This window comes from Acipenser ruthenus, chromosome 57 (genome assembly GCF_902713425.1).
Source record: "Acipenser ruthenus chromosome 57, fAciRut3.2 maternal haplotype, whole genome shotgun sequence".
Lineage (NCBI taxonomy): Eukaryota > Metazoa > Chordata > Actinopteri > Acipenseriformes > Acipenseridae > Acipenser > Acipenser ruthenus.
In genome coordinates, this window is record NC_081245.1 from 1,420,376 (window position 1) to 1,432,610 (window position 12,235).

Sequence of the window (12,235 nt, forward strand, 5' to 3'; positions counted from 1 at the left end):
CATTTAAAAAAATACAATCTTACTTCTTTATCTTCTCATCTGATTGCTGCTTGTCGTTTTCCAGATCCATTATGGATTCCTGGGCTAGTTTCAGATCTCCCTCAAGCTTTCTCTTGGCTCTCTCAAGGTCCATACGGAGTTTCTTTTCTTGCTCCAATGAACCTTCAAGCTAAATGAAAGGAATAGCAAATTATATTATATTTAGGGTCCAAGCTGTTTTTGTTTTTTTAATTTTTATTTTTTACTGTTGTTAGTGCCTATAACTCTTTAACTATAAAGGTTACAGGTACATGTCATACATGAAATGAATGTGCACACACTAGGCTTCCATAAAAAAGTTAAATAGTCTCACAGAAAAGGATAGATAAACCCATTATTTATTGATTATAAAATGTATTTTAGCATGGCCAGCAAGTCTGACAGTGTACAATGAAACTGTAACATGTAGGGAACATATGTGAACAAATTGGATAAGAAATAAAGGAATCATGGCCATATATACAAAAGGGACCAGAAGCATGGCAACCCAACCCTAACAGCTGATGCGACATGCATGTGATCCACAAAACCTGTAAGATGAAAAACAAATTATATATATATATATATATATATATATATATATATATATATATATATATATATATATATATGTGTGTGTAGGTCCTTGTGCCTTTGATGTCGCCATTTCTCTTCTTTTGTAAAGATTTTGCCTGAACTTGATACTTGATCGTTTACTGTATTAAGGTTGTTCTGTCATAGAGCGCAGAAGTAACATTGCAAAACACTAGTTCCAGTGCCAGGCTACAATCCCGGAAATACATGAATATGAACCTCATTTTAAAGGCCAAGTCTTACAAAATGAGTCATGCAAGCAGGGTTGCCTCTTACAGTGCCTAAGTAAAAAGATTTAAAGGGCCAGGTCGCCAGTGGGATTTTTAACATTGGGCGGACGCTAAGAGTTAATATATTTTAAGTTAAACCCCATTGAAAGTCTGCATCGTCGGCTTCACTCACATCGTCCACTTGTTGTTCCAGCTTAGACTTTGCTTTGTTCAGAGTGTTGACTTTGTCCTCCTCTGCTTGCAGGTCATCAAGGGTCTGTTGGTGTGCCTCTTGGAGGGCTTTCTTTTCCTTGGTTAATTTTGCAATGCTTTCATCCTGAGCAGCCATTTCTTCAGTAAGGTTTTTAACCTGTATAAAAGGGTTAGAAACAAACTGATTTATTTGCTGTTCAGTTTTTTAATAAATAATTGCATTGTCATTTGTTAGAGCCACACCTTATTTTCTGTGGCATGCTTCTCCTTCTCAACTTTGGCCAATGTAAGCTCAAGGTCATCAATGTCTTTCTTGAGCTCACTGCACTCATCTTCCAGTTTCCTCTTCTTGGCAGTCAGCTCAGAATTCATTTCCTCCTCATCTTCCAATCTCTCAGTAATCTCTTTAACTTTAGCCTCAAGCTGGATTTTGCTTTTGATAAGCCCTTCACATCTTTCTTCAGCATCAGAGAGATTTTCACTTTCCTTTTAAGACATTATAAAAGTATTGTTATCAAAAAGTATAGACACATTTACATATTATTAACAATACCTGAAAGGATTACCCAACAGGGAAGTTATGTTTGGTGCTCTCGTCCCCAGAAATCTCCTGAACTATTATAGTTAAAATGGGACCATTCCCCACTTCCAAAAATGAATCTTGCTAAAAGGCTTTAACATTGCCACTGCATGGCACTAATAATGGGATCATGGGCATGCAAATATTGCCACACATTTAATAGCAGGCAACTGTAACATAATATACTTTATTACATTCACAGAGAACATATTTTATAAGAGATCGGGACTCACTGTCTTAACAGTTCAATTTAGTATTCTAATTTATGTTTTCTCCCCCCTTCACTGGCTTATTTCCTGTCAATAACCAATCAGCTGCTGAGCCTATTGACTGACATGCTTTCAGTCAATAACTTGCTTAAACCCAGAAAACACTTTTGAGGAGAAATTACTCAGGAAGTGCAAACCCGAGAATAAGGCTTAGAAACAGAGAAATACCATTTTACTTTTTATTAAAATGAAAATGCCTGTGTGCTACAACGTGTTTCTTTCAAAACTGCACATCTGTGGCCTATGTTGCTAATGGGAGTGTAAATTGCTAATATTTATGGAATTATTTTGTTAGCTTGAATTGCTTTTAACAGAAAGAGAAAAAATGTAAAATAGGTAATACAGCAAGTTTAAATATAACTTGACTTCACTTAATTGAGTAACCTTAAGCAATACTGTACAGTGGGGCCCATTGTATACTTTATTGATATGATTACAGGTTTGTTTGTGGGTCTCCAAAATCTTCAAATAGCAGATTCCTTATTATTTGGTCGAAGAGAAGGTACATTTTAATCTAGTACATCATTCATTTCTCTAGAGACCAAATTAAACATTGAAAGTAACATAATGTAAGTGGACTAAAACGCTGTAGGGCAAAATAGACTCGTACAGACTGGACTTGAAGCAGCAGGTCATTCTTTTCCTGCACCACAGCAATCATTTTCTCCTCAAGCTCCTTTCGCTTTGCTTCTGCTTTGGCCAGATTTTCTTTGCACTTTTCGAATTCTTGCTTCATGTTGGCCATTTCCTTTTCAGATTCGGCACTCTTCAGGAGTGGCTTGATCTTGAAGTAGAGCTTCATCCATGGCCAGTGTTTCACATTCATGAATGAACGAATGTTGTACTGGATGGTGAAAATGGACTCCCTATAATACAAGAACAAGGTAACAACTTCAGTTCTAGACTACTTGTGTAACTCTTTTACAAAGGCAAATGCTGACTAAATACACATGTAATATAAATAATACAATGCACCTTATAACTTGTTCTTGAGCTGGGCTGTTGAGAACAAGACCACTACCAAATTAAAAAAAGAAACTAGCTTGAGGAACCGTTAGTTAATCTGATTTTTGATTCTATTAAGAACAAGGGGTGCTGTAGTCATGACTATATATTAATACCTGGTAAGCTCTGCTTCCAGTCAGATTACATAGTTACATTGATCTGGGGGGTTATTTTTTTATTATCTCTTGAAGTAGTGTGGGATTCAGAACTCTTCTAAATGTTTACAATTTGCTTATAACTCAAATATATCAATTAGTTCAGATGTTTTTGCAATTCCTCTGTATTTCTTCATTCACCTCCTTTCCATCATCTTTTGGAATTCTGTTCTCATCAGAAACCCACGACAGAGAGCCTGAGTACAAGTGATGAGTGCGGCCAATTTCTCATCTCGCATCTCCTCAAGTACACCCAGCAGACCAGCTTTAAAGAACACCTGTATTCAAGAGATTCACAGTAAAATATGGTTTTGTCTTAGCATGGCACAACATTGATTGATTGATTTATTGATTGCATTTGCAACATTTATTGATTGCATTTATGTAGCACTTTTCATCCGAAAGTATCACAAAGCACTTTACAGTACATTGCACAAAGCATTAACATTTACACAACATATTACCTTTGTATAAAGGTCCCCAGGCATGCCACACACACAACTGCTACATATTAAATAGCAGATTTAAAATAACATTATAAAGCCATAAATATTCGAAGCCTTTTACACAAACATTTTTGACACAAAATCAATTTCTATTAACAATATATACTTGATATATTGCAACAGGTTTCCAACATTTCTGGAGCAAATTAGATTTTATGGGAGTGATTCGCCAAATATTTTGGTTGCAAATATTTATGGCTTTACAATATATATATATATATATATATATATATATATATATATATATATATATATATATATATAATAATGTTAAAAAGCAGAAATGTAAAAGTTTTACTAAAACCCACTAAGATAAGAAAGCCGTTTTATAAAAGTATGTTTTCAGTCTTGACTTAAACTGTAACAGTCCCAGACGAATGGGGTATTGTGAACGAGCTGTAAGCGAGACACCACACCTTTTGGGATACCAGGAAAAAGTACATTACAATAATCAATTCTAGATGAAACAAAGGCATCGGATGCATAAACAATTGGTCTAAGTTTGGCTATATTTCTTAAATGGTAAAAATATACTTTTGTAACTTCCCTAATATAAGTCTCAAATGATAGATCAAGATCAAAGATGACCCCCACATTTTTCATTTCTAGTTTAATATTTAATGAGAGATTACTAGAGTCAAGATCACGTAATCCCACATTCTTTGTTGGTTTTGAGAGCCCACTAGCATAATCTCTGTTTTGTCTTAATTTAGCATTCAATAATTCAGAGACATCCAAGGCTTGATGTCTGCAAGACAAGCCATTAAACCTAAAAGCAGCAAGTAACTCCCTAGCAGAAGTAATTCCTGGCTTTATGGACCCGATATAGGTGGGTATCATCCACAATAAACTAAGTCTTTATCTTGAAAATGATTGACTTTCATAAGTGTAATGTGGTTTACATTGGCCTTTAAATGAATTGTTACTATACTATTCTATACAATACCATTCCAAAATGATGTTAATTGTAAAGATATATTTATGTATACTAACCTTGGTGTGCCCAAATTTATACTCATCTTTATTTACATCAATTGAGGCCAAAAGCTTCTCTGATGCATTCTTGTTGTCCATGAATTGACCCTCAGGGATAACACTTGCATTTAATACTTTGTATCTATGTAAAAAAGTAGTGAATACATGTCATTATACACTTTTAATAGCTGCATAAAGAAATGTAAAAGAAAGAAAAAACATTAATGAGAGGTTAAACTCAGTGGTGTTGATACCTTTGCTTGAAGTCACCATACAAGATTCTGCTTGGGAATCCCTTTCTGCAAATTCTGATACCTTCTAGCACACCATTGCATCTCAGCTGGTGGATAACCAAGAAGTTTTCCATTAAACCTAAAATTACAATTAGAAATGTGTCACAAACGTATTTTAAAATCATGATACTTGTCACAAACATGCATGATCATATTATAATCACCTGGAGTCTTCGACTCGTTGGGAATTAAGCAACGCACAAAGTGTGGATGGGTACTTCTTAAGTTGGTCATCAGTTTGTTCAAGTTTTCCTGTAGAGTGACAAATATATGATACATTTAGCATTTCTAATTTACAAGCTAGTACAGACTTTTGTAAACGGTGGGAGCGACAGAAATAAACTGACCATAAAAAGAAGATAAAGCAAAAACACATACCCTGAAAAGAGCTGACACTGTTTGGAAGGAGCCACCCTTCTTCTTCTTGCCACCCCCCTTTCCAGCACCAGCATCTTTAAATACAAAGAATAATCTTCAGACTGATAAAATACAAATGATTCCAAAACAATCTTTAATACTCCAAACTAGCCACCAAGGGATTCCCAGTGTCTGTTCCTATTTCTAGGGGGCGAGGTGCTTGAACTAAACAAGTGTCTACCTGAAAAGAGGGGTAATGATGCTGTTTTTCTAAGAAGTGTTGAAACAAATTTAGATATTAAGAAAAACAATAATTTGTTTTTGTAGTATTTTTAGCCACTGTCAAAAAGAGAAAATAACTGAAAGTCTTAAACAGCACTGCACATACAGTATAATAAGTAATTAAATTAGTTTCATATAATGTGAATTCAAAGGTGAATGAAGGTATGGCATTTTACCAGCATCAGCAGCTGCAAAACTGGCATAAAGGTGGGCCAGGAGTTTCACGGATGATTTCTGGTACAGCCCCACTACAGTGTCGTTCAGTGGGTCCTTGTTCTTCTCCAGCCAACCGGTGATGTTGTAGTCCACAGTGCCAGCATAGTGCACCAGGGAGAAGTGGGCCTCAACTTTCCCTTTGGCGGGTTTAGGTTTCTGGAAGGCGTTGCTCTTGCCAAGGTGCTGGTCATACAGCTTGTTCTTGAAAGAAGTGTCTGAGGCCTTGGGGAACATGCACTCCTCTTCAAGGATGGAGAATATTCCCATAGGCTAGTGGAAATTAAGATGTAAATGTTAGAAATAGAATAGCGAGAGGCCAAGGATGGTGCAAAGATGATTATGTTTTTACAAACCTTTTCAATAAGCTCAATGCAAGCAGCCAAGTCCATACCAAAGTCAATGAACTCCCAAATAATCCCTTCTTTCTTGTACTCTTCTTGTTCCAGTACAAACATGTGATGGTTGAAGAACTGTTGCAGTTTTTCATTGGTGAAGTTGATGCACAGCTGCTCCAAGCTGTTGAACTAAATACATGTATGAAATATATGAATAGCATCAGTAGCAATAATAAAACATGTGACAGGTAGTAAAACATATATAAGCAGTATGATAAATTAAACTTACATCAAAGATCTCAAATCCTGCAATATCCAGGACTCCAATGTAGAATTGTCTTGCCTGCTTTGTATCCAGCATCTGGTTGATACGGATAACCATCCACAAGAACAGTTTCTCATAGACAGATTTAGACAGAGCGCCAACAGCGTTATTGACCTAAAAAAATAAAAGATGAATTGTTAAATTAAAACAATATGAAGTTGAATTGTGTGCAATGCGCGTGGCGGTCTAGAGCAAACACATTACCTGGGGGACAGTCTGCCCCTTGGTCACATACTCATTCCCCACTTTCACTCTCGGGAAGCACAAGGCTTTCAGCAAGTCGGCTGAGTTCAATCCCATCAGATAACTGACTTTATCAGCCACTGAAACCAAACACAAGATGTTATATTTTCTGAACTTTGCGGTTTCGATCCTAAATAAATTGTAATCTATAAATTGATGGAATAGGTACATCATATTGTCTTGAAATGTATAACAAATTATCGTACACCAAATATGGTACATGTATAAAGTAGAAACAAGCAGTGCTTTCTTTAATATTGTGATCACAACATAAGAAGTCATTCTTTTGAATATAATGTTAATGACACAATAATGCATATTCAGCTTATTGCTACATGAACATGAAAATTAAATAAGATAGCTATGATAAGAATAGTAAATGCTTTTAAGTATGATTTAAAGCATATTGCCTGTGCTTGTAAATCAAGTTACCTTCAGTGCCATCTGGTTCAGCCTGCTCCTCACGTTGCTTCTGCTTGAACTTCATGTTACCGTAGTGCATCACCGCACCAGTTAGTTTGTAGATGCCCATTTTCTCTTCATTGGTGAACCCAAGAATGTCAATGGCAGACTGGATAATAAAAACAACATCATGCACATCAAAAAATCAAAACAAAAAGGTAACAAAATTGTTAAACAGCGCTAATCAATGGAACTTACATCTGTGGCTTCCAACTCCTCTTTGTCGTCAATGCTGGCGACAGTGATCTGCCCTTGACTGATCATAGGGAAATCATAAGGGTTGGTGGTAATGAGAAGCATATCTGGAAGGAACAACAGCAACAAACACGTAAAAGAATATTTCAAGACAGACAGATCAATCAGCCAGTTAACAGAATGGTTTAGTTTCACCTACCAATGAGCTCTGGCTTGTGGTTGGTCATGATCTGATAGAAGATATGGTAGCTCCTTTCAGCTGACAACTGAAATGTTACTCTGGACTTTTCCAGCAAGTCTATGATGAATGAGTATTACAGTCAGAATTTTAAATGTATATAAATAAGACAAAGATGTGAAATACTGAAGTAGAAAAAAGAAATTTACATGTCTCAATATCGGCAGAAGCCAGTTTTCCTGTCGTTCCGAAGTGAATTCTGATAAATTTACCCTTAATGAAAATAAAATGAAATCACATAAATATGCTAATACACTGTAGAAAATCCAAACATGTGGTAAGATAATGGAAACGAAAGCTTTGTCACTTACAAAGCGAGACGAGTTGTCATTTCTCACAGTTTTGGCATTACCAAAAGCTTCCAGCAGAGGGTTAGCTGAAATAATCTGATCCTCCAGAGTTCCCTATATAAGACACAATCCTAGAGTTAGTTAATGGAACTGGAACCAGTTGAATGTTCCGTACTATTTGATGTCAATGACAGTAGTTTCCAACCTGGATTTTTCCAGGAGCCGCCTCTTTCTTCTTGTCACCAGACACTGCGATTGTCGCAAAGTACTGGATGACACGTTTGGTGTTCACAGTCTTTCCTGCACCAGATTCTCCACTGAATACAAGAGAAAAACATGTTAAGATTATATTTTTTGAGAGGTTTATTTCTTAATAATGTTTGTAATTTTATCCATACTTACGTGATCAGGACTGACTGGTTTTCACGATCTGTAAAGGTAATTATTTTAAGAATCTGATTAAAGATTGTTTCGAAGTTAGTACCTAGTTTACCTGATAATAATGTGTAACAGTGTGGGGTCAATGTTTTTCTTTCCTCTGTCATGATATTGTCATTTACAAAAACAATGCTCTTCATAACTCATTCCATTTAGGATATACGAGACCCATTACCTCACCAAAAGGCATGAGATATAGAAACAGATGGAATGAATTTAATGTATTTACCCCAGATAAAATCGGCTTGTTTTTTTAAATACTTACCAGTAAGCATGAACTGATAGGCATTGTCAGAGACAGAGAAGATGTGTGGTGGAGCCTCCATACGCTTCTTGCCTCTGTATGCATTAACTACGGACTGGTCGTACACTGGAAGCCACTTGTATGGATTCACAGTAGCGCAAAACAGCCCAGAGTAAGTCTGAAATTGTACAATGGAATATTACATACAGTTCATTCATAAGAAAATAGTCTTTTGATTGTATTTATTTATTTTGTATGAACACTCTTACGTAGATCATCCATGCGGCATAACGCTCTTTGAGGTTATACAGCACAGTTGGTTCACTGAGGTGGGTCATCATGGCCATGTCCTCAATTTTATCATACTTGGGAGGGTTCATAGGGAAGACTTGGTCTTCCTTAACAGTGACGGTCTGAAAAACAAAAAAGGACAAACTTAAAAAATCTGAGAAACTTGATGTGTAACTGTTTTTTTCTAAACAATGTTTCATATCAAGAGATTATAGTCACTGGTACTGAGTATATTGGGCTATATTCTCACTAATCTGCATTTACATTTTTTTTAAAAAAATGTTAATGTTAGAAAACTAGTTAAAAAAACTAAGACGGCGCATCAAAAACTGTACGGACATCGAAAGATAAGGTTATCCACGTAATTGGAAGCATTTCTCTAGCATAAGGAAGTGCATGCTACCCAATTAATGGGAAATAGCAGGTTACCCTTTTTTACACAACGAGGTAGTATAGAGTAGTAACAGAAATGTTTTTACTGTAATGTGACTTACTTGTCCTTCCAAAGTTTTTACAGTGACTTTGCCACCTTCCTTACTCTGGATAACACCTTTTACGTAGAGCTCTTTGGGTTCTACTACGTAGCAGGCAGTTTTTGCATCAAAGGGTTTGCTTTGCGCCTCGATTCTTTCCTTCTCGGGCTTCCGGAGGTAGATGGCCGCGGCCCCGTATATCTCCATCTCTGCGTCTGTACTCATGATGACGGTTTACTGTGGGAATACATAATGAAGACAGCTGGTGCTCCACCCCAGATTTTGATAGACCTGGCTAATGCATATGGTGCTTGATCTCAGCATCTCTTCATGGGTATGGAGCCTGAACTGTTCCCTCTGCATGTGTGTGCCATAGTGGAGACACTTCACAAGGGTTGCTTGTCCTATTCCTGCCAGTGGTGGGATGAAGTGTCCCCTGTCACATTGTTGTTTTATTTTATTATAGTTTAGCAGGAATGAGGCAAACATAAACTATCCCTGCATGTATATTGGTTTCTGGCTCCTAGGAAATGAGGATTGGCAGGCCAATCAATCAATGGATTGTTTAATTTGGTTTCAGTGATCCAGGCGGATATACAGTATGTGGCTGCAACTAGCCTTGCGGCTTAGGAAGCTAGTGAGGCAGCCACAAGTTAAACATTATTGTTATTAGTTATTATTATTATTAGTTGTTTGACACCATTTATTTTGCTTTTTTTGTTGTTTAAATACATTTACTTAATAGCATTGCTGTTTCAGTAGTTGCCTGATGTCCTCTCTTGTCTGATTACACAGCACTATAGCCTATTCAATGCAGACTTTAGTAGCTGACTATAGTCGACAGTACCTGGCTATTTTGGTTAAAGTTCACGCTTTCGATTTGTTAGTAGATTTAACCATATATCTGATTTATTTTGAATTGGTAATGTAAAAAAAAAACAAATAGACCGGGAGACCGGGGCTAGTTGAGACACGGGGTAAGTTGAGACACCACCCATGACTTCCTGTCACATGATGCCATTCCTCCTTGACAACAGTCGTAGTAGCATAGCTATGTGATTAACCCATCCCCTGTATGTGGACGCTCTCAAGGTATGTCATTTCAAGTTGTTTTTCACACCCTTTCACACCCTGAAATAATTTTTGAGGAATTGGATATTTTGACTCATAGCCAAAGAAATAAAGCACATACTAAGTGAACCGCTGTGTTTCTGTACAGTGTAATTTGTTTATTAAAAGGTAAAATCTGTTTTTGCCTTCAAAGGTTTTTTTTTTCCCTACCAAAATAACTAAAATTGTGGGGGAGGGGTATCAGGGGTAAGTTGAGACATTGTTAGTGGGGTAATCTTTTCCTGTGGTATTGTTGTATTTGTTAGTATTTTACTTGTCTCATTATATTAATTAATTTTTACCACACCTGATAAATTACTACTATGATTTTAAACAGTAATTAGTATATTTTAATGTTTGGAATCAGATGGCTTCATTAAATGTATTTTTCTTGTTAAATGTATTTTTATTGCACACTTGTTATTAAGTTATATTTTATAATAGGCATTATAATATAATTGTTTTCTGCATTAATAAATGTACTTTTAATGGAATCATGTTGCCCATTTCATGTTTATTCTATACTGTCTCAAGTTGAAACATTTGCTAATTTTTTAAAAAAAATGTATTTTTAACAAATTTGTTTAACTTTAACTGTCAATCCACGTTGTTTGTAAAACAAGCACAAACCAGAGTTATGTGTGGTGCAAAGTTTCAGCCTGCTGTAGACACCATTTGTCCTATATGCGGTGTTTTCCAAAAATTGTCTCAGCTTGCCCCGGTCTCCCCTATATTAAAATAAGATGTGTAACTTTCTACTGTTTAAAAGGATAATACATTATAACAGAATTTAAACAGCATCTGCCTTTACATACGTAAAAGCCACAAAGCTTCTTAGACAAACTGCACAGAGGTGTTGTTTTGTTAACAGTCCAACATCCACTCATCTGCAACATAAGAAAGTTTAAGAAAGTTTACAAACGAGAGGAGGCCATTCGGCCTCGCCTTTCGAGGTACCCCTACCCTTAAATTAGCTTGCAGATCAGTGGAAAGGCTGGTCGTAGGTAAGCCATGGGCAGGGGGGCAGGATAGCTACCCTCCCCTGTTAGACAAAGCCAAAAAGCAGATTAAGGCTGGGTAAGAGGCAAACTCTGGACTTGCAGCAGGGGTGTCATGGATTGAGGTAAAATATAAATCCCTTCCTTGCCAATCATTGGACGTATTGTTTATTGAAGGACAAATTAGATACTAGCAATTCGATTGTCGATTTGATCTGGTATTGGAAGTGCCTAAAATATGCTTGATGTTTACGTGATTTGAACGAAAAGGTTAAAGTGAGTTCCCTCCCACGACGACCGCTTTACTTAATTTATTGAATCAATTCCTCTTGTCAAATACAAAACGAACTCCGTACAAATATTCCTTACCTTCCTTGACAACAAGTTCAGGAAAATGGTGATTTTAATAGTCCACAGCACTGCAAAAAAAAGAGAAAAACTACTTATTCTTCCTGCTGTGTTTTTAATCTTGCATAAATGCTATACGATGTAATCGCCAGCTCTGCACTTTAGTGCAGCTGTAACCAGGGACCTGAGAGTTCTGCTGCTGTGGAGAGTTCTGCTGTGCTGATCATGACGTTTTCTCCCCAATTTAGTAATGTCCAATTATTTTTTTTTAGGCTCAGCCCACCACTACCACCCCTACCTGCAAACTGACAGATGCTGTTGTTTCAAATGATTTAGCACTGTGTATCACACTTAAATTACAGTCTTCATTAGGTCATCAATAATGTTGCATGGGTAAACTAATGCAGGCATTAAAATACATTCTTTTTTACATTACACACAGTTTAACTAGGCAAACCTAATACACTGGATACCTTTTTATTTACTTTTACTAATTACTGTACTATAGTGTGATACTTTATAATGTGTAAAACATTGAATTCCTAATCTTATATAAGAGATTTAAAACACATC

At 36.4% G+C, this 12,235-nt stretch overlaps 1 protein-coding gene across 1 annotated transcript in view; it reads right to left on the minus strand.

Annotated features, from left to right (window-relative positions):
- Positions 1–11,733, minus strand: part of LOC117407574 (myosin heavy chain, fast skeletal muscle) — a 30,638-nt gene extending 18,905 nt beyond the window's left edge. Inside the window, exons 1-24 of the mRNA XM_059017651.1 lie at positions 11,684–11,733; positions 9,228–9,443; positions 8,712–8,855; positions 8,464–8,620; positions 8,163–8,190; positions 7,966–8,077; positions 7,782–7,874; positions 7,620–7,683; positions 7,432–7,530; positions 7,236–7,339; positions 7,008–7,146; positions 6,537–6,655; positions 6,297–6,446; positions 6,026–6,196; positions 5,633–5,942; positions 5,196–5,269; positions 4,982–5,069; positions 4,779–4,896; positions 4,543–4,666; positions 3,185–3,321; positions 2,494–2,749; positions 1,278–1,520; positions 1,015–1,191; positions 24–169 (exon numbers count right to left, since the gene is read on the minus strand). Of these exons, the coding sequence (XP_058873634.1) occupies positions 24–169; positions 1,015–1,191; positions 1,278–1,520; positions 2,494–2,749; positions 3,185–3,321; positions 4,543–4,666; positions 4,779–4,896; positions 4,982–5,069; positions 5,196–5,269; positions 5,633–5,942; positions 6,026–6,196; positions 6,297–6,446; positions 6,537–6,655; positions 7,008–7,146; positions 7,236–7,339; positions 7,432–7,530; positions 7,620–7,683; positions 7,782–7,874; positions 7,966–8,077; positions 8,163–8,190; positions 8,464–8,620; positions 8,712–8,855; positions 9,228–9,431 (3,257 nt within the window). The 5' untranslated portion in view covers positions 9,432–9,443; positions 11,684–11,733. The remainder of the gene's footprint in view (positions 1–23; positions 170–1,014; positions 1,192–1,277; positions 1,521–2,493; positions 2,750–3,184; positions 3,322–4,542; positions 4,667–4,778; positions 4,897–4,981; positions 5,070–5,195; positions 5,270–5,632; positions 5,943–6,025; positions 6,197–6,296; positions 6,447–6,536; positions 6,656–7,007; positions 7,147–7,235; positions 7,340–7,431; positions 7,531–7,619; positions 7,684–7,781; positions 7,875–7,965; positions 8,078–8,162; positions 8,191–8,463; positions 8,621–8,711; positions 8,856–9,227; positions 9,444–11,683) is intronic.
- Between the last annotated feature and the right edge of the window lie 502 nt (positions 11,734–12,235).